The sequence below is a fragment of the Gadus macrocephalus genome, chromosome 10 (genome assembly GCF_031168955.1).
Source record: "Gadus macrocephalus chromosome 10, ASM3116895v1".
In the NCBI taxonomy this organism is placed as follows: domain Eukaryota; kingdom Metazoa; phylum Chordata; class Actinopteri; order Gadiformes; family Gadidae; genus Gadus; species Gadus macrocephalus.
Genome location: NC_082391.1, coordinates 1065429 through 1089783, shown reverse-complemented (window position 1 = coordinate 1089783; position 24355 = coordinate 1065429). Strand labels below are relative to the sequence as shown.

General features: G+C 46.1%; 3 protein-coding genes and 1 long non-coding RNA gene across 5 annotated transcripts; 2 read left to right on the top strand and 2 right to left on the bottom strand.

Moving 5' to 3' along the window:
- Positions 1–52: 52 nt before the first annotated feature.
- noa1 (nitric oxide associated 1) lies at positions 53–5645 on the bottom strand. The gene is made up of 8 exons (XM_060063850.1): positions 4250–5645; positions 3158–3322; positions 2806–2919; positions 2613–2707; positions 2264–2395; positions 1098–1214; positions 798–915; positions 53–540 (listed from the first exon to the last, which is right to left on the bottom strand). The coding sequence occupies exons 1-8, from the start codon at positions 5511–5513 to the stop codon at positions 266–268; spliced, it is 2280 nt and encodes a 759-aa protein (XP_059919833.1). The 5' UTR covers positions 5514–5645; the 3' UTR covers positions 53–265.
- Positions 5646–5837: 192 nt separating this feature from the next.
- On the top strand, positions 5838–9695 carry nipsnap3a (nipsnap homolog 3A (C. elegans)). 2 transcript variants are annotated; one of them, XM_060063852.1, is made up of 6 exons: positions 5838–6018; positions 6621–6825; positions 7546–7707; positions 8103–8252; positions 8813–8899; positions 9281–9695. In XM_060063852.1, the coding sequence occupies exons 1-6, from the start codon at positions 5947–5949 to the stop codon at positions 9355–9357; spliced, it is 753 nt and encodes a 250-aa protein (XP_059919835.1). In that variant the 5' UTR covers positions 5838–5946; the 3' UTR covers positions 9358–9695. The 2 variants fall into 2 exon arrangements, with proteins under 2 accessions (XP_059919835.1, XP_059919834.1); XM_060063851.1 differs by having other exon boundaries at positions 5839–6018; positions 6618–6825; positions 9281–9676.
- LOC132466591 (uncharacterized) lies at positions 9470–10011 on the bottom strand. Its single transcript, XR_009527896.1, has 2 exons — positions 9756–10011; positions 9470–9684 (listed from the first exon to the last, which is right to left on the bottom strand). It is a non-coding gene; the product is annotated as an uncharacterized LOC132466591 (long non-coding RNA).
- Positions 10012–12234: 2223 nt separating this feature from the next.
- Positions 12235–19748, top strand: LOC132466260 (uncharacterized). Its single transcript, XM_060063359.1, has 7 exons — positions 12235–12591; positions 13637–17125; positions 17367–17468; positions 17803–18006; positions 18161–18241; positions 19506–19619; positions 19716–19748. Exons 2-7 carry the CDS (start codon positions 17006–17008, stop codon positions 19746–19748), a joined length of 654 nt encoding a protein of 217 aa, XP_059919342.1. The 5' UTR covers positions 12235–12591; positions 13637–17005.
- Positions 19749–24355: the final 4607 nt, after the last annotated feature.

Here is a 24355-nt window from a genome sequence, read left to right as displayed (position 1 = left end):
TTGTATTTATTATGATTTGATGATGAATAAAGGAATACAGGAAACGATCTGGTCAAAGTCGTAGATGAGATGTAATGGACATTCAGGACAGACCCCAGTTGTGGAAAACACAAGGACAACGATGGAAGAGGCATAGAAGACACATTACTACAAACCTAAGGCGGCCCAACACTTAAGTCAAGTCACATTAACAGAGTAGTCGAGTCGACATTGTACTCATTGCACACAGCGAGCTTCTTTTGAGAGAGTTATCTCGGATGTCATTTCAATGTCCTGAAGCTTTCTTCTGCGTCGTCGTCTTCTTCTTCTTCTTCTTGGCCGGGAGGCTCTTGGCTCCCTGCGCGGCCGTGGGCTTGGTCTCCAGCTTCAGGACGGGGCTCTTCCTTGGCTTGTAGGCCGAGGACTTGCGGACGCGCTCCCCCTTCAGCGTGACGACGTGGGGCAGCAGAGGGGGGGTCCTCAGGGAGAGGCCCGACGTGCCAGGGGCGTGCGCTCTTAGGACCAGCTGGTCTCCTTCCACCCCTGTCACCGCCACCCAGCCTGCCACAAAGATGCAAGAGAGCGTGGTACTTTATTGATCCATAGAATTGGGGTAGAAAGTAGTGTAATGCAGACTGACCGCCACTTTGCTGGCATAAATACTTATACATTTTGATTCACTCCAATTACTATGTCAACACTCGTCCCACACCTTCCAGAAACTTCCACCACAGTTAACTTATGACCGCTGGCTAATGCGTGCTAGCCGAAGCAGCAGCAGCACTCAGTAGTTCCCGTGTGGGGTTGCGTTTGGTCACCTGCAGAGGACATCTTGATGTCGGCCGTGGCTTGGAGGTACCCTAGACCCTTGAGGGTGAAGTCCTGGGACACCAGTGGAGGAAAGCTCTTCATGCGCTCCTCCCCGCCCATCGGAACCTGAGAAATAGGTCAGGAGGAATGTTAAACGCAATGGACACCGCAATAGCCCAACACGCATGTTGACTAGTAGCTATAAATTAAGCATTAGACATGCTGCTGTACCCATAGCCAGAGAGAGACTGACGGACATGGAGAGAGAAAGACAGACAGACAAAGGGAAGTCAGACAAGCAGACAGACCCCCAGTAGGACGTTCCCCGCGTGTTTCTGGTAGAGGGCGTCGGCCCGGTCCAGGCTGGTGAGGTGGACAGGAAGCTCATTGGACGCCACCACCGTAAACCAGCAGGCCTTCTCCCCCTGAGGACACAGAACCCCCCCAGGTACATCGCTGGTTAGGGTTAAGGCCGATTTAGGGTCGTTTTAGACGCAGAGACGTAAGCACGTAATTTACACAAGGGACTTGTTTTAGACAAGTTTTGATTTACGGTTCCTTAAGGATTGCGCGTGTTGCAAGGGGATTCTCCGCCAGAACAGTAGGGGGAGCAACGAACGAATCTGTGGGCGTGGAAGTGGAAATCGCTGGCTTGTTTATATTTATGCACTTCCAGTATTTTCGACGAGAGTAGCAGTAGCTAAGTTTAGGTTGGCGGTCTTTTTCCACACTCTAAACAACCGGAAATGTGAGACTCCTGAAAGGATGTGGTTAGCTGGCCAATCACAGTCTTTGCGAGCTGCGTAGGGCCGTAGTGTTTTAGTCGCATAGTCAGGAATTTTGGGCGACGCACTTAAGCGTGTAAGGGGGGATATTTTACCGCGCAAGGGGGGGTTATGTATCTTACGTGCTTACGCGTTACGTCTAAAACAGAGCATATATCGGCCTTCAGTATTACTGCTAGTAGTTAGACTATGAACAGTAGCTCAGTTGGCTTAATTTGAGTCAAACAGATACATATTTGAGCAAATCAGAAAAATAAATTAAATGGGGAAGGGACAAATGAGGAATAAGATGAACGAATGGCTGAAGTCAGCTATGGTAGGAAACACCAAATTAAATAGCAATACACTATGGGTGAAGTTGACATGTCTGCAAGACAGTAAAAGGAATCTCTGATCAATCAGTTGATTGGCATGGTTTAAGTGTCAGACTTTGTGGCTACAGTGGCAAGATATTTCAACACCTTTAAAATAGAGAAAAGGAAGGGAGGTATCTCTAGGTCAGAGGAGAATGTATACAAATTCCTTTTCAATTGATTAGTAATTATACAAACAAGGTTTACATAATTTGTAAATGATAGTACATTATAGTTATGATTAATATTTCCCAGACAACATCACAGCTTGAGTGTTTGAGTATGTGTGAGAGTGCATGCGTTTGTTTGTCTGATTTGATCCATGCAGGAGGGTACCTGGAGGTAGTCGATTCTCCCCAAGGCCCCCAGGAAGAGTACCGTGCCTGGCTTCACGACGAAGGTCCGGGGCACGATAGCCTGCCTGGGTACCACCGCCTTCACCTCCGGGTCGGTCAGAAGACCAAGCACCTGACACAACAGACCAGAGAGACAGACAGCGGGACAGCCCAGAGAGAGAAGCACACACAGAAAAAAAGTTTCAGAGATTTCCAGAGAACACAGCTGTCAAAATGTAAACCTGGAAGCATATTTTTGCCGGATTTCGACTAACTTAGTAGTAAATTAAACAACTTTTTCAGGGGTATAAAGGAGGATCATGTGTCGACAGGAAGGGGAGGGGCCTCACATCGTGCTCCTTCATGATGCCCGGCGTGTCGAATAGCCAGTGGGCGTCTTTCAGCTCATTGTGTGAGAACTCCACCTCCTTCACCGGAGGGGGCTCTGAGAATAAATGGCCAACATAGATCGAAAAAATTAAAATACCAAGAATAAACTAGCCCTTGGGCAGGGTACTTCATCTCAGAGCTGGTTGGTCTTACCTGTGGTGGACTTCTCTTCCACACCGTATTCCCCATAGGCTAGACTGTCGGGGTCAAACTGGATCTCATCCCTCTTGGGGACTGGGTCCACTCGGAAGGTCCTCCCGATGCGACCTAACCACACCAGCCAGGGACGCACGTTAGATGCACGCACGTTAGAGTAGTCTTCAAAACCACAATGCACGATTCGGCTTTACATTCCAGGATTTGACTCTGGGTTTGGGTAACTCTCCAATGTCCGGATATTTGCATAGAAAGTGTACACATACACACACAGGAACATAACGCGACTTATCCAGATGGATGGCTGTGGGTATGGCTGTGTGGTGGAGCCAGGGGTTCTCCTCCTCACCCGTGAGGTAACCCTGCTTGCTGAGTGTCTGCAGTCTCCTCAGCTCCTCAGGCGCCAGGTCCTCCTCGCTCTGCCGGGAGTCCTTCTGCAGCCGCTCCTGGCGGCGGAACAGGCGGTACGGCGTGGGGTTGATGATGGGGAACTTGAGCAGGTTCAGCGTGGTGCCTGGGCCCCAGCGCAGGAGGACGCCAGGGGAAGGGAGCATGGGCACAGGGAGAAGGGGAAGCGCTTGGATCAGTCGATGGCTTTACAATTCATCTTTGGATGACGACAGATGCCAATGTTTCAAAACGTTTTTTTGCTACTGTTTGATGTTACTTTGTCACCTGAAGAGACTGCTAGTCTGGCTCTCTTTATGAAATGGAGATATAGTTTCACTTTCCTTTGTATTTATTGTGTGCAGATTCAACATTTGTTCAAATCCATCCGGTACTATAGGCTCGACCTCACAGATATTTCTTAACAATAACGTCTGCATTCGAATTCAAAGTAGGTCATAGATAGAAAAATGTGTATCCCACATAAAACCTAACCAACAGCCTTAAATGAGGAAACACAGTTCTGTATCCACAGAACTGAGGAATAGTTCTCCTCTCTTCAACATTCCTCTCTCCCATTCAGACCTCCTGATGGCAGCGGAACAAAGAGTCTTTCTGGGCTGGACTCTTTAGAGAGCATCCCTTCAGGGAATACTGTAACTACTGTGGTACACGACACACTGAGCAGCCTTGTCAAACAGACTGGCTTATGCCCCGCCCCTGGGAGGAGCCATAACTACACATTTATTTGATGGACTGACCAATAGGAGTGCTTAGAATGTCAGAGGACCCCTGTTTTGATTCCCCTCCCCATCCAGATGTGCACTATATTATCAATAGATCGACTCCAGTTATTGGCACTATTCCAGCTATTGTAGTTCATAAGGGGCCTTTTTTACAAGCCTTGCTTAAAACCGCTTTCAAACAAGGCAGCATTCAGCTGTTGTCTCACACATAGGGATGTTGAGCAGTGCCTCATGCGAAAATACTAAAAGGGAGAGAGCATGAAGGTGGTTGTGATGACCAGCTGAACAGCCCCCCCCCACCTCCTCACCTGGCCAGGGGGAGATGGTGGCCTTGTGGATGACATCAGTGCCCTTGGACTTGCAGTAGTCAGAGTCTAGTAGTGTGTTAAAGAGGGTGGATTTCCCAGCATTTGCCGTCCCCACTAGATACACATCGCCCTTGTACTTCCAAGACCTCTGGAGGGAGCTGATCAGGTTCTCAATGCCGTATCCTGTCTTGGCACTGATAAGGTGCACATCTTTGATGTTTTCACCGATGCCAGCTTCGTTGCAGTACTGAGAAAGCTGGCGTTTGATTCGCTGCAGATAGTTGTCAGCGTCTTTAGGAAGCAAGTCTATCTTGTTGCCCAAAACGACAATATGCTTGTTTCTTCCTACAAGGTCGGTTATATCCGGCACAATGGAGTCAGGAAGATCCAGGAGGTCGACTATGAGGAGAACCAGAGCCTTGTGGGACTTGATGCCCCGGACTACATTCCTGTAATCCTCCTTTGACATCTCGACGGTCAGTGCCTTCTGGTGGTGGACGAGGAGATAACAGCGTTGACACACAGAGTTTTTCAACCGGTCCTCACGAGTAAGTACCTTAAACTTCTCGCTGGGCAGGTATCCTGCGACCTCCGGGGCTGTGCAGTGCAGAACAGCGCCGCAGCCCGAACAGCAGGTGCTGCTGACGGGCTGGTCCGAGTCAGGGGTGCCGTGGACCTTGTGCTCCCCCCTCGCCACTTTCTTCTTCTCACTCTTGGCCTTTTTACTGATGCCCTCGTCCTCTGGGTAGTTGATGTCGTGGAATTGAACAAGAGAGTCCAGGTTGACCTCTTTCGTAGCGGTCTGCAGGGACCTCAGCTGCATCTCTAGACCTCTGTGTTGACTTTTGTCCGACAATGATCGTGGTAAAGATACATCGTTGGGAGCCTTGGGTGACGCGATCCTTTGGAGCTCTTTGAGTACAGTCTGTAATTCATCTCGGGGTTCTTCATCAACCAATTCAGCATCATCTAAAAACACAAACTCTTCTTCCTTCTCTGGGTCCACCGTGGTTGTAAAACTGGGTAAAACGGATCCCCTTTGGCTGTCCAAATGGGAAACCCTTGACCCCCGTGTACTGTAAAATAATCTGGAGGTTTGTGTGTTATGAAAAAGTTCTTCCCGAGTAATGGAAGTGGATATTTGGCCAGCAGAAAGCACATGAGCATCCCTTCTACTGGGTCTCCCAGGCAGACAAACTACATATAGATGACGGGTACATCTGGACGATACAAGTTGACGCAACGCGACCTGAAACGGGTACATCTTTACAATGTAATCCAACGGTCTTGGGCTGCATACATTAACACAAAATGGAAATCAATTCAACCTTGGCATTAAAAATAAAGACGCACGTGAAGAGTGGCAACTGATATCCTGGTCGGATGTGACGTAATTGTGACGACGTTTATTTACCTTCTATAAACGGACTGATTCTGTTATATATATTTTATAGTATCGATTACTGTATGCATTATATATATAACGACGATAATTTAATGTTTAGTAATTAATTAATAATCTAAGAGCATGTATATCATTTTATTAAAAAAAAGGAAAAATCGAGATGCACATTGCACAGTGACGTCAAGCTTTAACTTGTGTTCCGCGTGTTGTGGGCGCTGATGTCCCGAACTGTCATTGGGTTTGACTTCTGCTACCTGGAAACTTTTTACAGCTTCGCCACTCATTCATCAAAATGCTTCGGAACGCACTGTGCCGCTTGTCAAGCAAAACGGAACGCGTTTGTGCTGCGACGTCCGGTGTGGTGGTGAGTTTTATAATTTAAAAAGCTGGCCGATTGTAACAGAAATGCCACTTTTTTTACTCGAAAAAGAAGGCCTACATTGGAACCTACGGTTATTAACAAACTTTTTTCACGTCAATGTGTACATCTAAGATTTCTACGGATTCACACTTATGTAATTTGTTTTTGGTGAACGTTGTTATGAGGTGAACTTTGAGTGAGAATGATCTTTGTACAGGAGAAGATCAAAGGTGAGCGGCTGCTGTGTATATCTTAAAATGAACGTTGAACTACCACGAGGCATGCACATAAACGTTTCTGTACTTTCATCTGACTTTGGACAGTTTGTATGATTTTAAATAAAGCAATAGATAGATCACACACACACACACACACACACACACACACACACACACACACACACACACACACACACACACACACACACACACACACACACACACACACACACACACACACACACACACACACACACACACACACACACACACACACACACACACACACACACTAACCCCGTGCAAGTTATCACGTAAACGTGCACTACTTGATCTGGCCACAGATTAAGTAGTGCACGTTTCCTCCTGCTCTTCCTCCCCTAGCAGCGCGCGCTGTTCTCAACGGGGCCCCAGCAGAAACACGGTACCTTTTACGAGTTCCGAACATACTTCATCCGTCCGGACCAGAACTCAGCCTTCCTCAAGCTGACCAACGAGAAGATCCACCTGCGAACCGCTCACTCTGAGCTCCTTGGCTACTGGAGTGTGGAGTATGGAGGCCTCAACCAAGTCTTTCATATCTGGAAGTATGGTGAGGACTGAGAGAAGGAGGGTAGCACAAGATATGTACGATTTATGTAGAACTGTCAGTTCGATATAAACAAGTCAAGTCAACTGACGTCAAAGACGTTTCGATAAAAGAATAGTAGCTGAATCCATTTTTTGCTCCGTGAACAATTATCTTAGATCCCAATTGATCCTAAAAGGTCGAGAGTAGAGTCTAGAGCAGGGTTCCTCAACCTTTTTATTACTGAGGTCCGGTATGCACGGAGGGGGGGGGGGGGTGATATGAAGCGGCGAGAGGCCTTGATGAAAAGACACGATGATATTAAACTGTGAATTCTGCTGTAAGGCCATTTGAGTCCCTGATAAGATTTGTTTGCTTTATGCTATAGGCCGCAGAGTAGCCTTCAGCTTCGGCACAGCAGCTGAATGCAGACTCGGGGTCAGAATTTCAGTTTGTGCCTTAACTAAACAAAGAGACACTTTGTTGAGTGGAGTCACACTTTAACCAAACAAAGCAGACTGGTTGTGAATATGGTTGTTCAGAGGGCTTGTTCAGTATGGAGTTAGAATTGTTCATGTGAAATATAGATGCCGAATTCCAGGGCTTGAAGAGACCCTATTTTACCAGCGGATGTGATGTTGAAATCACACTGAATGAACAAGCAGATCGCCGCCCTATTCACCGCTGTGTAGTATGAACTCTCCTCCATCAAGTCATTTTAGTGTCCGTCATTATTCTTCCCAGACAGTTTTTCTCAGCGGGCAGGTGTGCGGGCAGCTCTGTCTCAGGAACCCAAATGGCTCGGGGAGTACATCTCTAAAGCCATCCCCATGCTGACCACCCAGGACAACGAGGTCACCTACCTGGTCCCCTGGAGCCAGATCCAGAGCCCGCCCAAGGAGGGCGGTGTGTAATGTCTACATGTAGCCACTTGGTGGCGGTATTTCAGTATTTAACGAAACAACACGGTTCGGTTCGATAAAGTCTTAAATTCCATGATAGTCCATAGAAGATTGTCAACCTTTCCTTATAGTCAAGTGAAAAGATCAACATAGTTGTTGATTTTTATTGATGACCGCACAGCAGAGACTGTCGTATGTGAAATTGTTGTATGCGTATCTAGAACAGTATACTTGCATTGCATCAATGTTTGAATATACTTCCTTAGACAAAGTGTCATGTTGGATTTGAATACATAAAAAAATGACATAATAATACGTACAAAAGTTAAATATTGGGATAAGGGGGAAATGAGTTTCATTGTAATGTGTGTGTGCGTTTGCGTGCGCGTGCGCCTTCAGGGACGTATGAGCTGGCCTCCTTCCAGATGAAGCCAGGAGGCCCGGCGGTGTGGGGCGAGGCGTTTCAGGCCTCCGTGTGCGCCCGTGCGACCCCCGGCTATGGCCACCTGGTGGGGGTCTTCCACAGCGAGTTCGGACCGCTCAACAGAGGTGAGCTGTGGGCGAACGCTCAGGTCCGGTCAAATCCAATTGAATCTTTAAAAGTCCATCCAAGAATGCTTAACGTCTGGGCAAATGTATTCGATGTATGAAAGGAAAGAAATGATTGGACGGGCCAGGGCCAAAGACAGGATTTTATTCTATTTTTTTTGTCAGGGCATTTGATTCATTAATTGCTTTCAGGGTGTAAAGATAATTTCAACAAATATGACAAAAAATCCTTCGACCATATTGCCTAAATGACTGTTAAGGTAGTCCACAGGGCACATTGCTGGGTTTACCAGCGCTAACAATCCTTTATACGGTACGTGCCTGGTGTAAGAAGACCTTAATTGGCCTTGCCTGCATGGGTCTTTACACGGCTGTGGAAACGCGTACAACGAGGCCCTGAAGGAGCCTTCTAGTCCCTTGCAATGAAGCTCCGGGAACTAAAAGCTAAGGGTCGTTTTGGTGAATACTTGGCTAAGGTCACCATTCCTGTGAACTTGTACGTGAACCCATGAACGCTCTGTATTCTGCTGACGGTTCATCTCTGCGTCCTGTGGGATCAGTCCACGCCTTGTGGTGGTACGAGAGTCCAGACCATCGCGCCGCCGTTCGCCATGAAGCGCACGAGGACGCCAGGGTGGTGGCTGCAGGTACGCTCATCAGAATAGCTGCTGTATCTTATGTTATAGAATACAGTGGTTTATACTGTGTTGAATAGGAAGCAATGCGCTTCCCTTAGGCTTGTTTTCATAGTTTTAATGTTTTTGTTTTGCCACGTAGCCTACAAAGTGTTACAATAAAGTACTTCATAATGGAGGCATTTTAGTTCATTCTCAAATCTATTTTTTTCAATTTAAATGGAATGGGATTGATTTGCCGAGATATCTGGTGATGTATTACCCTTCATTGTCTTGTTTAAAAAACATAAGATGTTTTAACGGGGCTCCGACAAAATATGATGAACTGGGTTTTGAATGGACGTTCAATTGACATGCCTCTTCCTGGTTGTGTGTCGTTGTTCTTCTCTCTAGTGAGGGAGAGCGTGTCCCACCTCCAGTCCCAAAGCAGTAAGCTCATGTTTCCCTGCAGCTTCTCTCCTCTGAAGTAGCACCAACTTGTCTGGAAACCATCACTTCTCCTCATCCACTGTGTAATTATGTCACGTCTAGGTTAAATCATTGCTGTCAATCACATAACATTGATATTTAGAAATTGACTCGCTGTTACACTACAAGTTTACAGTTACCTTTACTGGTACCGCTATCACGACCAATAGGAAACGTGCAACCGTTTCCTATTGATTAGTAACGATTGTTTCTGGATAGATTATTACCAACACAGGGCAAGTTTGTATAGAAAGGGAAATTAACTGGCACTTATTAGAATTGGCGATTACATCACTTTAGAGTATTTAGATAGTATTTAGAGTATAGTACTTTAGAGTATTTAGATAGTATTTAGAGTATAGTACTTTAGAGTATTTAGATAGTATTTAGAGTATAGTACTTTAGAGTATCGTGGTAGCGGTTACAGTTCAACATGCACACAGTCCTTTTTTACTTTACTTGCTTTACTTGCTATCGTCTGAAATTGAGATTATCCACAAAGTGGGTTTAACCGTTTTGAATATAAACAAATGATTATACACTTTATAATCCAACTGTGTTTTATATTTGCGAATTTTGCAAATCATGAATAATGTTTTCTGTTGCGACCATAGAATATCCCCTAATCTTGATTAAATGCACTAATATATGTTAGATCAGCCTTATAGCATGAAATGTGAAAATAATAAACAGACTTTATGAGTATGACTTTAGGATTTCTCCTTTTTGACTGAGCATTCACAATTAAAGGGAAACCTCACCAATCTCTATTAAGCTTTGTATCGTTAGAAACCCACTCATATTTTTGAACGGGACTCGTGCATCATTCCCTTATTTTCCCCTGAGACCGGAGAGATCCGTATCGATCTCTAACAGTTCCTGTTTTAAATGACGCAATATGACGATTTTTGCGTCATTTAAAACAGGAAGTGTAAGAGGGGAGGACGAGCCAGGCCCTCTGCACCGAGCCGCTCCTTATCACCCCGGCCTTCAACCTGCCCTTCGTCGTCCACACCGACGCATCCGCGGTGGGGCTGGGAGCGGTCTAGTCACAGGTCCGGTCCGGCGAGGAGCACCCGGGGACCGACGTATATCAGCCGGAAACTCCTGGCCAGCGAGAAAACCTACTCTACCGTAGAGAAGGAGGCGCTGGCGATAAAGTGGACCCTGGAGAGGCTCCGCTACTACCTCCTCGGACGCACCTTCACCCTCGTCACAGACCACGGCCCCCTGAAATGGATGGCCACGGCCAAAGATACCGACGCCTGGGGGACGCGCTGGTTCCTGGCGCTGCAGGACGACCACTTCCAGGTGGTCCATCGGCCCGGACGCGCACACGCCAACGCAGACGCACTGTCCCGGAGGGACGCCTGCCTAGGTCTATCCAGGGGGGTCCCCGACTTGCAGCTGAGGGTGGGGGTGTGTGGCAACCCCGATCCAACTGGGGGGGTCGAACCACGCCAGCACCGGGGGCAGCGCCCTCTCCGCGGACAGGTAGTCCGAGGGAGGTATGTGCCGAGCACGCACCAGACGAGGAGGACGGCCGAGGTGGAGAGACGCGGTAGGGGGAGATCCCACCAACCCATACGAACGCTAATACGCTTCCCCCCCAGGACTGAGTGGGAGAAGACGGGAGCGATAGAGACGCCGACCTCGCAGCCGGACCAGACCCGGAGACGGCCCCATTTACCCCCTAAGAGGAAGAACTTATGTTGTCTTTTGTTTAACCTTCGTTCCCACGTGAGGTACACGAATTAAAGTCGCTGACCCGCAACCCTTTTTTGAGCGTGTCCTTTGAAAAACTGCCACAATATGTGTAAGGTCTGCCTCACTTGTATTCATTTTACTCTGCAATAACTTGAATGGAACTTTAGATCTTTGGGGATAAGCAGCACAGCAGTCAGGTAGCTATTTAAAGCTATAATAAACCTTGTATTTCGTTTATTTAGATAAAGCATTATGAAAAAGTTTGCATGCACAATAAAGCATACAAATTAATTTGGCGCCCAGCATTTTCACTTTCCCTCTGGGCTAAGCCCCGGATGTTTATGAAACCTAGAAATCCCCACCCTAATCTATTCTCTTGAGTTGAGGCAATAAAAATGCGATATGCGTGGAAGGGAGACGGGAAGGGAGGAAGGAGAGGGGAAAAGGATTAGAGGGGAGAAGAGAGAAGGAAGAGTAGTATTTAGTGACCAGAACTGTATGGAGTGTATCGTGTGTGTGTGTGTGTGTGTGTGTGTGTGTGTGTGTGTGTGTGTGCGTGTGCGTGTCTATATAGTTTGTAACTATATTAAGTTAATCTTTGGTGTGTGTCTATTTGGTGTGTTTATCTTTATGGTATGGTTTGTATCTATGGTGTGTGCGTGTATATATATGGTTTGTATCTATCGTGTGTGTGTGTGTGTGTGTGCATATGGTTTGTATCTATGTTGTGTGTATCAATATTGTGTGTGAATCTATATGTGTGCATCTGTGGTGTGTGCGTGCATATGGTGTGAATCTACATGGTGTATTTGTGTGTGTGTGTGTGTGTGTGTGTGTGTGTGTGTGTGTGTGTGTGTGTGTGTGTGTGTGTGTGTGTGTGTGTGTGTGTGTGTTAATGGTGGTAGGGGATGACTCCAGTTTAACCAGTGAATGAGTCTCTCTGGTCTCTTTGGTGAAAGCTTCCTTCTCACTCCTCAAAGGGCCGTTCAGGATGCTGCCAAGTTACAGTTGCAATGGAGACGGTATCTCGCAGAGCGCTCAGAGAGCAGATGTTCTCGTGTGGTAACATCGCCCTCTGCTGTCCACATCCGCTCACTACACACACAGGGACGCTAGATCACCCGTGACAAACTTTTCACCAACTTGACATCAAACAGTAGTAACACACACACACACACACACACACAGTAAGGTGAATTGAATGAATACTTTTTTCGTTTTGAAGTATGAATCTAAATCAGTCAAATCAGACTCATCCCTTTAATTAAAATGAGGGAGGTCATTTAAGATCAAATAAAGAGCTGAAATAGCCTCTCACTTTTACCAAGGCGACCAGAGGGCGCTGAACCTGCGTTGAGTTTTACTTATAGCTCCCCTGCCAAGTGTTTTTCTTAATTAGTTAATTGGTTGCATCTGGTGCGTTTCACTTAAGAGGGAACCGGACGATCCCAGAAACCAGAACGTGTGTGTCCTGTTTCACAGGTTAAAGACTTTTTGAAGTAAAGAGGAGCATCTCATCTGAACCTGATGTGAGTAGAATTGTGTGGCTTATGCTGCTATCCATTTTGATGGTAGGCTGGTACGAACGACCAGCTTCAGCGAGAACGTGACGTATTTCCCTTGCTCCAGCCTTCCAGTTTGCCATTTGTGTCCGACGAGTTTGAGAAGAAAACTATTTTGGAAAAAAGAAATAATCCAGTATAATGGTCGCCAGCCTTTACAGAAACATTAACATTGCAAGCCTTTTACATTGCAATAATATCTTGCCATTTTCGCCAATTTAAATTTCAACAAGTTCTGTCGTGTTTCTGTCGAGCCACGAGGGGTAGTAGCGGGCTAGTCATCATTAGCAACATAGCCTCTTTAGCAAACCAGCTTGAAAACACAACTTTACATTGAATTGCACGCAAAGCATGACCGTGCAATGCATAAATTGGTGACCGGATTAAAGCGGCAATGAAATAAAGTGTGTAAGAGGATTTAAAATCGACATTACAACCCCCAACGTGGTACAAATATAAAGAAAATACAGCTCAATCCCCATTGACTATGGGCGCAGCCATCTTCTTTGCTAGTTGTCCAGATCTGCTCGCTCTACTGAAAGCGACGAGATACTACGACCGAAAGGGGGCGTGCCTCAGTGAAATTCCGCAAGAAAGCTGGGAGATCTGCGACTTTACCACTTCGTACATCCAAATGGATAGCAGCATAAGCACAACTGACGTGACTTGTATGTTGAATATAAATCACTGATAATGTGTGAGGGAAATCGGGGATTGCGGTGGTTTAACTCTCATTTGAAATTTAAATAATGATTCTACCTGAAAGTAACATTTTAGAGACTATACATTCAAACTTTCAAACTCTGACTAATGACAGTCAAATAATTAGTATAACTTGTATTAAAAAGCTGGATTAGTTAATTATCTTTAATTATTTAAAAGTTGGATGATCCCAAAAGCCCTGAATTTGTATTGTCATTAATTTATCTGATTTAATGGAGATGGTAGATGTTGAACTGTGGGATAGTGCCTAAGTTTGGGGACCATGAGTAAACTGTTCCTTCCTTCAAAGGTCTAGCATGGATATTTAACTGCAGTTCTGTGAGTATCCCAACTTAACCATGAAGATGAACTGCAAACTGTAAGTCATAAGTTTCTCATTACTCTTGGGCACATTGATGTATTTTGGCTTCCTGGTGAGTTAACCCGTTACCTGAAGGTTGATCTGAATAGTAAGGATGTTTCATTGGTTCATGGGTTACTTAAGTGTTTGGTTTGGTTTATGTTGGTTTTAATGATTCGTTAAAATGGTTACAGGCTCTAAGTTATTGTTGTAAGCTGGAGTAATGGGTTGGGCTCTGATATCTTCAGTCTTCTTTCCAGCTACTTTCCTGAGCTCTGCATCTTCATCAAATAAGTGTTGCTTTACTGATGAGCGTGTGGTCTGAGTGAGCAGAGGTGCATACTGGGATACAGAGCTGTCTCAAGTCTACAGGTCTGTAGACACGCCCCCTCAGGGGAAACCGAGTGTTTGAGAAACCGTCGTGACGTCAGTTACTTGGACTGGAATGTTCTTTAAGATGGAGACAGGGATTCAGAAGGAGAAACACCAGGGGGAGATGAGGGGGGCTTCTCATCTCAACGACTAAAACACAACTTCAGTCTGACACGGAGAACCATGGAACACATTCAACAGTCCCCTCCAGGCATCATGACTCATCAGGAACAGTTTCATTTCCAAGAAGGTCTTATTTGGGGCCATCCCCATATGGATCCTTCTCCTCGAGAGCCACCCCCCTCCACTGGGTGGTCTTCTGAACAGATGACCTCCTTCCTGCCCTCAGGCTGACTAAAGCTGCACCGTTTGCATCTGTGAAGGTCCCTCATTCAGGAAACCACTGGACTACAAAGACATGACTTCAGAGACGTTGAATCAACCTGAGACACATTTTGGAGACGCCAAGCATAATCCATCACCAATGTGGGACGCCACTGAAGAATGTTGTACATAATTAACGTCTCTGGAGACATTGGTTGTTCTGTTCTGGGTGCCCTGGCAAGAGAGCTGGGGGTGGATGATGGAACGATATTTGGCATGAGGTTTTTAGCCTGCATGATTGTTTGGTCTTTTATGGCTCAGTGGTGTGTGTGTGTGTTTGGGTTTGACATGAGATGGAAGATTTTTGAGCGTCGCTAGGGTTCTACTGTGTGTGTGTGTGTGTGTGTGTGTGTCTCCCACACACCTGGCATGGGGTTCTACGCGTGTTTGGTTCCACCTGGCATGGGGTTCTACGTGCGTGTCCTCGGTTCTAGTCTTTGACAGTGATGATGTTCACACGGGGGTCTGTGTGGTTGGCTTGGGATATTGGAATGGTCAACTAAATCATACTTGACGGACGGCCACATGTTTACTTGAGGCCTCTAGTAGACATGAAGAGCCCAGAGCGACGCTACGGAGCGATATCCAACACACTGGGCAGGAAGGAGAGTATCCAAATCAAGTGTCAAAGGATGCAAGCGGCGTGTTCAGATCAGTGACTTCAAACTAGGACTACACCAATCAGGATCAATGGAGGATGGACACCTAAAGGCATTCCACAAGGAGTCTGAAGTTGGAAAGGGACCTAAATGGGTATTCAAGATGAACTTCAGACCTGTAATGAGACTGCTCTTCCTACCTGGCTGGATTGATGGAGAGCCCTGTGGATCTTGTCTTGCTCTCGGTTGCACGTCTTCTCAGGCTGTACTGGATTTGTTTCGGACAGGACTAGATGAAAGATTGGTCCCCTTAAATCAGAACCAATCTTGGAACGCCAACTAGTGCGCACTTCGAGCTCAAGGTGTAAAGAGGAGAATGTTTCAAAGTGTTCCATGGTACTCTGATGAAGACCGTTGTTGTGTTCCACTGGCTGAGAGGAAGAACCCTCGCATCTTCCTCTTGGCCTTTCTCCTCTGAGGATCCTGGCGCCATCTAGAAGGATATTCCAGCTCATGTAACTGATGTCACGACAGATTCTCAAACACTTGGTTTCTCCTGAGGGGCGTGTCTATAGAACTGAAGACTTCAGACAGCACTGTATCCCAGCATGCATCTCTGCTCACTCAGACCACACCCCCATGAGTAGGATGCAACACTCTAGTGATTGAGATGTAGAGTTTTATAAGTAACGAGGGAGCAGACAAAGGTGATTAGAACACAATGGCATGTCAAGTCTGTAAATCTTTAAACCATGAAGATGGTTGGATAGTTCAGGAATTGGGCTTTTTTATTATGGGCAGTCCTTTCACTCAGATGCCCACATCTCACTGGACCTGTGCATGTGTTGGCTGGCTGGCATGATTTGCTGTTGGTGATGAGGCTGTTAGGGTGACGTTGCAGGGCTATGGTCGGCTCTCTGTGAGCTCAACGTTTAGATTTGCTCTGTATGGTTTGTACCCTGAATAATCTAGATAATTGTTAAATGTAGACACGGTTTTGTATTGAATGATTTTAGGTTTAAAGTTGTTGTGGGACGTACATGGTAGTTTGGTTCTTCGTACGGTTTTGAGTGATTTAACTTGTACACACTGGGTGCATAATAATGTAAAGGTACACTGAATAGTAGTAATTACCAACAGCAACAAACAGATCTCCTCAAGGTAAGTCTGTTGGCTGTGTTTTAATGAAGATCATCGCTGGACTTCAGGATCTTCCTCCGTTCAGCTCAAGGTGAGGCGCTGGTTCTGTTTTTTCTTTGGTTGGTTCCGGCCGGAATGTTCGGATTCCGGTCGGACGGTTTGTGCTTCCCGCCGTGGAAGGTTCTGAGTGCGGTCACTTGATTTAGTCTCAATGGTTAGCATAGAACGTTGTAGTCTTGGCAACCATAAGAAACCACCTGGCAGTTAGTTGGACGGGAGTCCCCTGAGGGAATCTGGCGGAACGCCGTTGCCAACGGAAACTTTTTTTCAGTTGTTTCCATTGGGAATTGTTGTCCCTTATCTTAAACAACTTAAGTTTGATATTAAATACATACTGACACGTACGTCGTACAATATGTTGATAATTTCCGATGGTTGCGCCGTACTTTTAACCACGTTGACGTGACGGGACTCTCGCCGCGTACAAAACGGCGTTCTACTTGCGGGCCCATTTTTGACATCAGTGAAGGCTGAAAATCATTTCAAGGTGGAAGATAATTTGACATTTCTTCAACGGAACCCAGCACCTGAATATGGCGAGTATATTTGATTTAATATCGATACTGCTTAGTGTTCTTTGTTACTTCAGCTTTTGTACGTTCTAAATATCTGCTGTCATTAATTGCCACAGAAGTTAAACCCTACCCAATGGCATGATGTTAAACAATGACTTTGGTGCAGAGTTACTAACTGGTTAATATCAAAGCTAAAATAATGGCCGTCCTTCCCACGTGTTACAGTAGAAGATACTCTAGAACTGTACATGGTTAAAAAGGTAACATGTAGTTTGTCCCTAGGTGTCTGCCTCCTCACCCAGAGCAAGACCTCCACCTCCTCACCCAGAGCCAGACCTCCACCTCCTGTCAGAAGTCCTCCAGAACAGGTCAGTGCTCTGGTGTGTGAGTAGTCTTCTCAGGTCCGTTTCAATGCATGGGCTGAACCACTTCTTTAAACTTGTGGACTGCTCTGTCTTCATTCCCAAAAACGGGATGCTCATGTCTGGTCTCAAGTCTTTTCTAGCCCTGAGTTATAAAATAATAGTTCAATTAATTGTCTAACTCGGTTTCGGATGAGTCAATTAAGTTTATTGTTGGGCAAATGCTGATATAAATCTGCTGCTGTAGTTGAAAGGAGAGGCTGAGAGGCTGGGGACCGGAGGCTTGTGGCGCCAGGATGGACCGGAGACTGAGGCTGGAGACCAGGGGCCTGCAGCACCGGACCAGAGGGTAACCATCCCCAAGCTCATCTGAAACACTAAAATCCACGGTAGTTTAGGTCTGGTTTTGATCATCTTATGACTTTTAAATCTGTGCCACGCTGTGATTTGAGTTAATTGATACGGGGGTTATGTAAAAGTCATATGAGCCATTATTGTTACTAGTGCTGCTACGACCGTAGTGGATAAATTCCTGAACGCGACAATCTGCAGACGTTGTCTAATTTAAGTGTTTAAATATGTTTAAATTTGTCTTCCATTTTACAAGTGAACCTCAGATGCAGGAGGTGGGGTGTGTTGCGTCCCCAGGTGATTTACTGCTGAGACCAACTGTTTGTAACCAGACCAGGAATCCATGGCTGATCGAGGGACCGTGGCTGAAGGACCGATGGAGTCGTGCTGAAGGCCCTGCCTGGTGGAGGAGCTGGTGGAGGCCCTGCCTGGTGGAGGAGCTGGTGGAGGCCCTGCCTGGTGGAGGAGCTGATGGAGGCCCTGCCTGGTGGAGGAGCTGGTGGAGGCCCTGCCTGGTGAAGGACGTCTGTCGTGGGGTAGATGGAGCTTGACTCTGAAGTGATCATCACACTCACTGCCACTTCTCGTAGAATACTGCTACCACAAACTACCGGCGTTTGTACCATATATACCAGACGACTACATCTGTTTTACCACATGTTAAAGCAAGACTTCCGCTGTTTGTTCCAGACCAGGACTCTGTCTGAGGAGAGCTGCTGGAGGAGCTCAGACGCTGGAGGACGACTAGGAATCGACCAACAAGGATTCCTCGTAAGTTTGTATTTACCTACATGGTTGACTTAAAGGGCAAAATACAGCTGTTACTTTGACATACGTTAACCAACTACCGCTGTGTTTTCTTACTAGAACGTGTTTCTGGAGCGGAGGTGAGCTGGTAGGGGAGCCGTGAATCTGGAGGACGACATCACTCGACCAACCTGGATCCTCGTAAGTATGCATAAAATAAACAGTGGACTTGTTGTAACGCAGCATTATTTTGTCCAGTACAAGTTACGGCATGCTACTGTGGTTGGTTACCAGACAAACTACAGCTGCTACTTTGTTACGCGCCATAAGAGCCCAACTACTCCTGTGTTTGACCTTTCATAAGAGACAAATTACTACTGTGTTTGTCACCTTACATTAGAGACGTTTGTAACCAGACCAGGAATCTGGAGGACTGATGGAGAAGCAGTACACCTGGAAGGCAAATCCTGAGTACAACCAGGACTCTACCATCAAGGATTCCTCGTAAGTTTGCATTATCTGGACATAGTGGACTAGGTAGGGGGCTGGGGGTTCAACTCTCAAACCAATGGTGCCGGGTTCAAGTCCTCAGAATACAGTGATGCGTCCTTGAGCAAGGCGCCCTAAAGCCTGCCTGCTCCTTAATGACTTATCTTTGGTTCAGTTAATGTTGCATCTTTTGAATATTGAACCTAATCAATGTCCTTGTTTGGTCCGGGCAGACACACCTGAGCTGAACCTCACCTGATCCTGACATCCTGCTGATCCCGTCTCCTCAGTTCATCTGCGCCTCGTCCTCAAGAAGACCTGCTGAGCTCAGCAATCTGAGGCTGATGGATCAATGACCTCCAGTGGGAGTGATCTTGTTGACCCCACATGTAGCCGTGTGCTTCCACACGCCTTTCTCTCACGTCTGTCACTAACCTCACTACTTCACTACTCTCTATTGCTTCCTCTTCTTCTTCCTTCTCTGTGGTTCGAACCTTTACACTGGAGGCGCGTCTCCATGCCCTCAGAGCGTTCAGCGTTAGGGTTGAGAGTCAGGGTTTAGAGTCAGGGACAGCTGGTCAGGGAGGACTGCTTTTACACAAACCTCTTCACTTGGTTTCGGAATGGTGTTGACATTTTGAAAAGATTCATTTGGGAAAATGTTTTCCTCTGCTTTTTTACAAAATGGTATTAAACTTCTGTCAAATGTTTTTGTTTATATATTAAAATCCCACATTGACTTCTACATGTTTGGTGCGGTTCATATAATTAACCAACTACCGCTGTGTTTTCTTACTAGAACGTGTTTCTGGAGCGGAGGCGAGCTGGTAGGGGAGCCGTGAATCTGGAGGACGACATCACTCTACCAACCTGGATCCTCGTAAGTATGCATAAAATAAACAGTGGACTTGTTGTAACGCAGCATTATTTTGTCCAGTACAAGTTACGGCATGCTACTGTGGTTGGTTACCAGAGAAACTACAGCTGCTACTTTGTTACGCGCCATAAGAGCCCAACTACTCCTGTGTTTGACCTTTCATAAGAGACAAATTACTACTGTGTTTGTTACCTTACATTAGAGACAAATTACGTTTTTAACCCGACCAGGAATCTGGAGGACTGATGGAGAAGCCGTACACCTGGAAGGCAAATCCTGAGGACAACCAGGACTCTACCATCAAGGATTCCTCGTAAGTTTGCATTATCTCGACATAGTGGACTAGGTAAGGGGCTTTGGGTTCAACTCTCAAACCAATGGTGCCGGGTTCAAGTCCTCAGAATACAGTGATGCGTCCTTGAGCAAGGCGCCCTAAAGCCTGCCTGCTCCTTAATGACTTATCTTTGGTTCAGATAATGTTGCATCTTTTGAATATTGAACCTAATCAATGTCCTTGTTTGGTCCGGGCAGACACACCTGAGCTGAACCCGCCCTGATCCTGACATCCTGCTGGTCCCGTCTCCTCAGTTCATCTGAGCCTCGTCCTCTATAAGACCTGTTGAGCTCAGCAATCTGAGGCTGATGGATCAATGACCTCCAGTGGGAGTGATCTTCTTGACCCCACATGTAACCGTGTGCTTCCACACGCCTTTCTCTCACGTCTGTCACTAACCTCACTACTTCACTACTCTCTATTGCTTCTTCTTCTTCCTTCTCTGTGGTTCGAACCTTTACACTGGAGGCGCGTCTCCATGCCCTCAGAGGGTTCAGCGTTAGGGTTGAGAGTCAGGGTTTAGAGTCAGGGACAGAGCTGGTCAGGGAGGACTGCTTTTACACAAACCTCTTCACTTGGTTTCGGAATGGTGGTGACATTTTGAAAAGATTCATTTGGGAAAATATTTTCCTCTGCTTTTTTACAAAATGGTATTAAACTTCTGTCAAATGTTTTTGTTTATATATTAAAATCCCACATTGACTTCTACATGTTTGGTGCGGTTCATTTAATTGTCCGTTAACTTGGTTAATGTCAAGCTAAACTCCTGCAATACATTTAATATACATGATTGTTATTCAGCAATGTTCACATAATCCATTTTGTAAAAATATGAAACCTCCATATTACTACTAAACTGAAGCCTATTCATGTATTTAACAATGTACATACTGCCCCGCAGGCCATTCTCTGGTACTACAACACGTTCAATCCACCAACCCGTCTCGCATCAATGTACTATAGCTACGATGGTTCAAACGGAAAATGTAGTTTGGTGTGAGACGGTTGTCCAGCAGAGGGATCTGTCATACACCTTAATTATACAGGAATGTCTGTATTTACATTTAAAATGTTCATGTGCTGTTCTAGTTTGTCTGCAAATAACTCTGCCTCCAGCAACAGGATTGCTCGAAACTTATGAAGTGAAAGAAATAATTCCCAGTTCACCAGATCTGAGGTCAGATTTTGGTTCATGAATGTATTGAGTGAACGACGTCTGAGCTAAATATTAACCACCTGGAACTTGGTGCGTTTCGGGGGACGGCACGACGCGTGTTTACCTGGTCGATTAGGCCCTGATGCAGACATCAGACCCCGTGTTTAATTAGCCCCGAATATAAATTTTGGGTTAAAAAAAAAATAATAATTATTTATAAGTAGTCTAGAATAGATAGTCCATCTGGCAAGAGAATATACAGTTTAAAAACATAACCTGTACAGCAGGGGTCTCAAACTCGCGGCCCGGGGGCCAATTGAGGCCCGCGGGATGATATTTTGTGGCCCTCTACTTGACATCAAAATGTAGTGTTAGTGCGGCCCGCACGTTGTTGTCGAACGCAAATTTCTGCTGAGTCGCTTGCCACGCTTTTTTATCACTTGTGGTAGGGTGACCAGATGTCTCGCATTTGCCGGGACAGTCACCATTTTGAGTTGCGTGTCCTGAGTCCCGACAAAAGCTAAAATGTCCTGGTTTCCACCAACGACTATGAATAGTTCCACCAACGACCCTGTTGTCAGCGATTACATAGCCAACGTGATCTAATTATAGCCCAATCATTAACTTAGATTGGGTCAGATGTGCTCCTTTTTTCTATGGAATACTTGATGCGGCCCAGCCTGACCCAGACTTTACCTCCAGCGGCCCCCAGGTAAATTGAGTTTGAGACCCCTGCTGTACAGTGATGCCAGTAATGCGTTACTTAGTAACGCGTTACTGGCCCTTTTTTCAGTAACGAGTAATCTAACGCGTTACTATTTCCAAACCAGTAATCAGATTAAAGTTACTCATCAAAGTCACTGTGCGTTACTATTTATTTTTTACCGGATCACCGATTGGCGTTGAGGGCGATGGAGTGGTGTCTGTCTGTCTGTTAGTGTGAGAGTGCGTGTGCGTGTGAAGCGTAAGTCTCCAAAGACTTCGATCTATCAGAGGCGAGTGTCTACCTTGACTCTCCAGAGTCCGTTCCACCAGTTGTTATTAGCGGCGGAATTAATCGCGCGGTGCTGCGTGTGTGTGTGTGTGTTGTGCTGGAGCGACGGCAGCAGAGAGCGCTTGGGAGCCTCTACGACGTTGTCGCCAGAGAACTAAACCCACGGGGAGGTCCGAGCAGCTCGAGCGCTAGAACGCACTGTTTACGTCACGCACGTGGAGATGCGTCCGGTGATCGCCCCGTAAAGCGCGCATTGATATTTTGTCTACGAATTAAAAGTTGGCGGAAGCGGTTGAAAGCCGTGTGTCAGTGTGTGCACACAGGGCCGTAGCACCAAATTCTGGGCCCTGTATACAAGAGGTACTGATGGGGCGGGGTGGCAGAACAATTGTTGAGGTGGCAGGGGGTGTTGTCGCAGCTAAATGTAACTAATAAAGTAACTTGTAATCTAACTTAGTTACTTAGAAAATCAAGTAATCAGTAAAGTAACTAAGTTACTATTTTAAGAAGTAACTAGCAATCAGTAATCAGATAACTTTTTCAAGGTAATTGTGGCAACACTGCCTGTTTACCACCTCAAGTGAATGAATCTATCTTATCCCCAGTCAGATGTGTCTGTGTAAAGTCTGTCCCACTTGTATTCATTTTACTCTGAAATAACTTGAATGGAACTTTAGACATTTGGGGACAAGGAGCAAAGCAGTCGGTAGCTATTTTAAGATATAATAAACTGTATTTTGTTTATTTAGGTGAAGCATTATGACATTTTTTTCATGCAAAATAAAGCATAGAAATAATTTTGGCATTTTCATTTTCCGTGAGCCAGTAACCTGTGTACTTATACTCATACTGAGCCAGTAACCTGTGTACATATGCTCATACTGAGGTAGTATCCTGTGTTCTTATACTCATACTGAGCCGGTATCCTGTGTACTGATACTCATACTGAGCCAGTATCCTGTGTACTTATACTCGTACTTATACTCGTACTTATACTCCCAAAGGTCTCCCAGGCCGGCATCCAGGTCAGAACCGGTCGGTAGTGGAAGGCAGCAGAGGCCGTCGGCAGAGGCGAGTCTGGGCTGAGGCGGCGCGCTGGTGGGCACGGTGATGCCAGGGAGGGCTGGCCTGGGTAGTAGCACTAAACCACGCTTTGACGAGGTGAAGAGGAAGGACAGGAGGGCCATGATCCAGGAGGAGGTGCGAGCCTCAGTCGAGGAGGTGCGAGCCAGCCGGATAGTTGGAACGCGGCAGCAGGGAGCCGGAACAAGATGGGAGCTGGTGGTGAAGCGAAAGGTGTCTTGGGCTGAGCTTTGGAAAGCGGAGCCCCATTGCATGAAGTTCGTGATCCAGGCTGTGTATGACGTTTTACTGAGCCTGTCCATCTTGCACATCTGGGGGATGGTTGAGCCACCAGCATGCCCTCTGTGCCGGAGGAGAGGGACCTTGGAGCATATTCTCAGTTCCTGCTCTGGGGGAGGAGCCAGATCCAGAGCCCAACCCAGGAGGGCGGATTGTAATGTCTACATGTAGCCACTTGGTGACAGTATTTCACTACTTTACGAAACACAACAGAGACGAAAAGCTGCTTCACTCCATGTGCCGATCAGGCACGCTAGGATGTTTTGTTTTAAGTAGGGATGGACAATACTATTCTATTCCGGGAATCAGTTCTTTCAGTTCCGTTCAATATCACGATTCGTTCGTGCATGATATTGAAGCCTACAGTGATCGTTAGTTAACTTGCGTGGTGGTGCCTTATCATTTGTTTACCCATGGGCCATGGAAAACGTGATTGCTACTTGCTCTCATTGGCTGAATCGATGAGAATGTTTAGACTCAATCAATATAAGGTCGCGGGGAGACGAAGCTCTGTTCGTTCGTTCTGTCATATATTTTATTTACGTGACCATATTTTTGTTGTTTTGTTCGTTCTAATCTAATCGTTCGCGACCGACCCATCACTAGTTTTTAGAGAGTGTCTGTTTGTTTGCATGTTGATGAAACAGTGATCAATCAGGTGACCTCCTCAACTCACCATTGAACCTATAATCTTAAAGCATAATTCTCCCTCGGGGCATTTCCCTCCTCCTCTCTGCTCTTGCATTATATTAATTATTTCTATCTTGACACTGAAATGACATCACTTTTCACTTTTAAAGAAGTGAAACTGGATGTTTTCAGACCAAAAGGGCCTGTCAGCTTCCAAGAACGTCCGTATTCATAAGATACTCAACCTTAGTCCACTAGTCACTTCACCCCATAGTCAAGTGACTAGTGCGTGTTTT

What these genes read in the sequence shown, in the direction of transcription:
- noa1 (XM_060063850.1), bottom strand. Translation starts at nt 5,513, where the DNA reads ATGTACCCGTTTCAGGTCGCGTTGCGTCAACTTGTATCGTCCAGATGT. An exon ending in CAAGCAGGGTTACCTCACGG is followed by an intron (nt 2,920 to 3,157) that starts GTGAGGAGGAGA and finishes TGGTGTGGTTAG; the next exon opens with GTCGCATCGGGAGGACCTTC. An exon ending in GGAGAATCGACTACCTCCAG is followed by an intron (nt 1,215 to 2,263) that starts GTACCCTCCTGC and finishes CTGTGTCCTCAG; the next exon opens with GGGGAGAAGGCCTGCTGGTT.
- nipsnap3a (XM_060063851.1), top strand. Translation starts at nt 5,947, where the DNA reads ATGCTTCGGAACGCACTGTGCCGCTTGTCAAGCAAAACGGAACGCGTT. An exon ending in CTGCGACGTCCGGTGTGGTG is followed by an intron (nt 6,019 to 6,617) that starts GTGAGTTTTATA and finishes TTCCTCCCCTAG; the next exon opens with CAGCGCGCGCTGTTCTCAAC. An exon ending in GAGCCCGCCCAAGGAGGGCG is followed by an intron (nt 7,708 to 8,102) that starts GTGTGTAATGTC and finishes GTGCGCCTTCAG; the next exon opens with GGACGTATGAGCTGGCCTCC.
- LOC132466260 (XM_060063359.1), top strand. Translation starts at nt 17,006, where the DNA reads ATGGTTAAAAAGGTAACATGTAGTTTGTCCCTAGGTGTCTGCCTCCTC. An exon ending in CTGCAGCACCGGACCAGAGG is followed by an intron (nt 17,469 to 17,802) that starts GTAACCATCCCC and finishes GTTTGTAACCAG; the next exon opens with ACCAGGAATCCATGGCTGAT. An exon ending in TCGACCAACAAGGATTCCTC is followed by an intron (nt 18,242 to 19,505) that starts GTAAGTTTGTAT and finishes TTTTCTTACTAG; the next exon opens with AACGTGTTTCTGGAGCGGAG.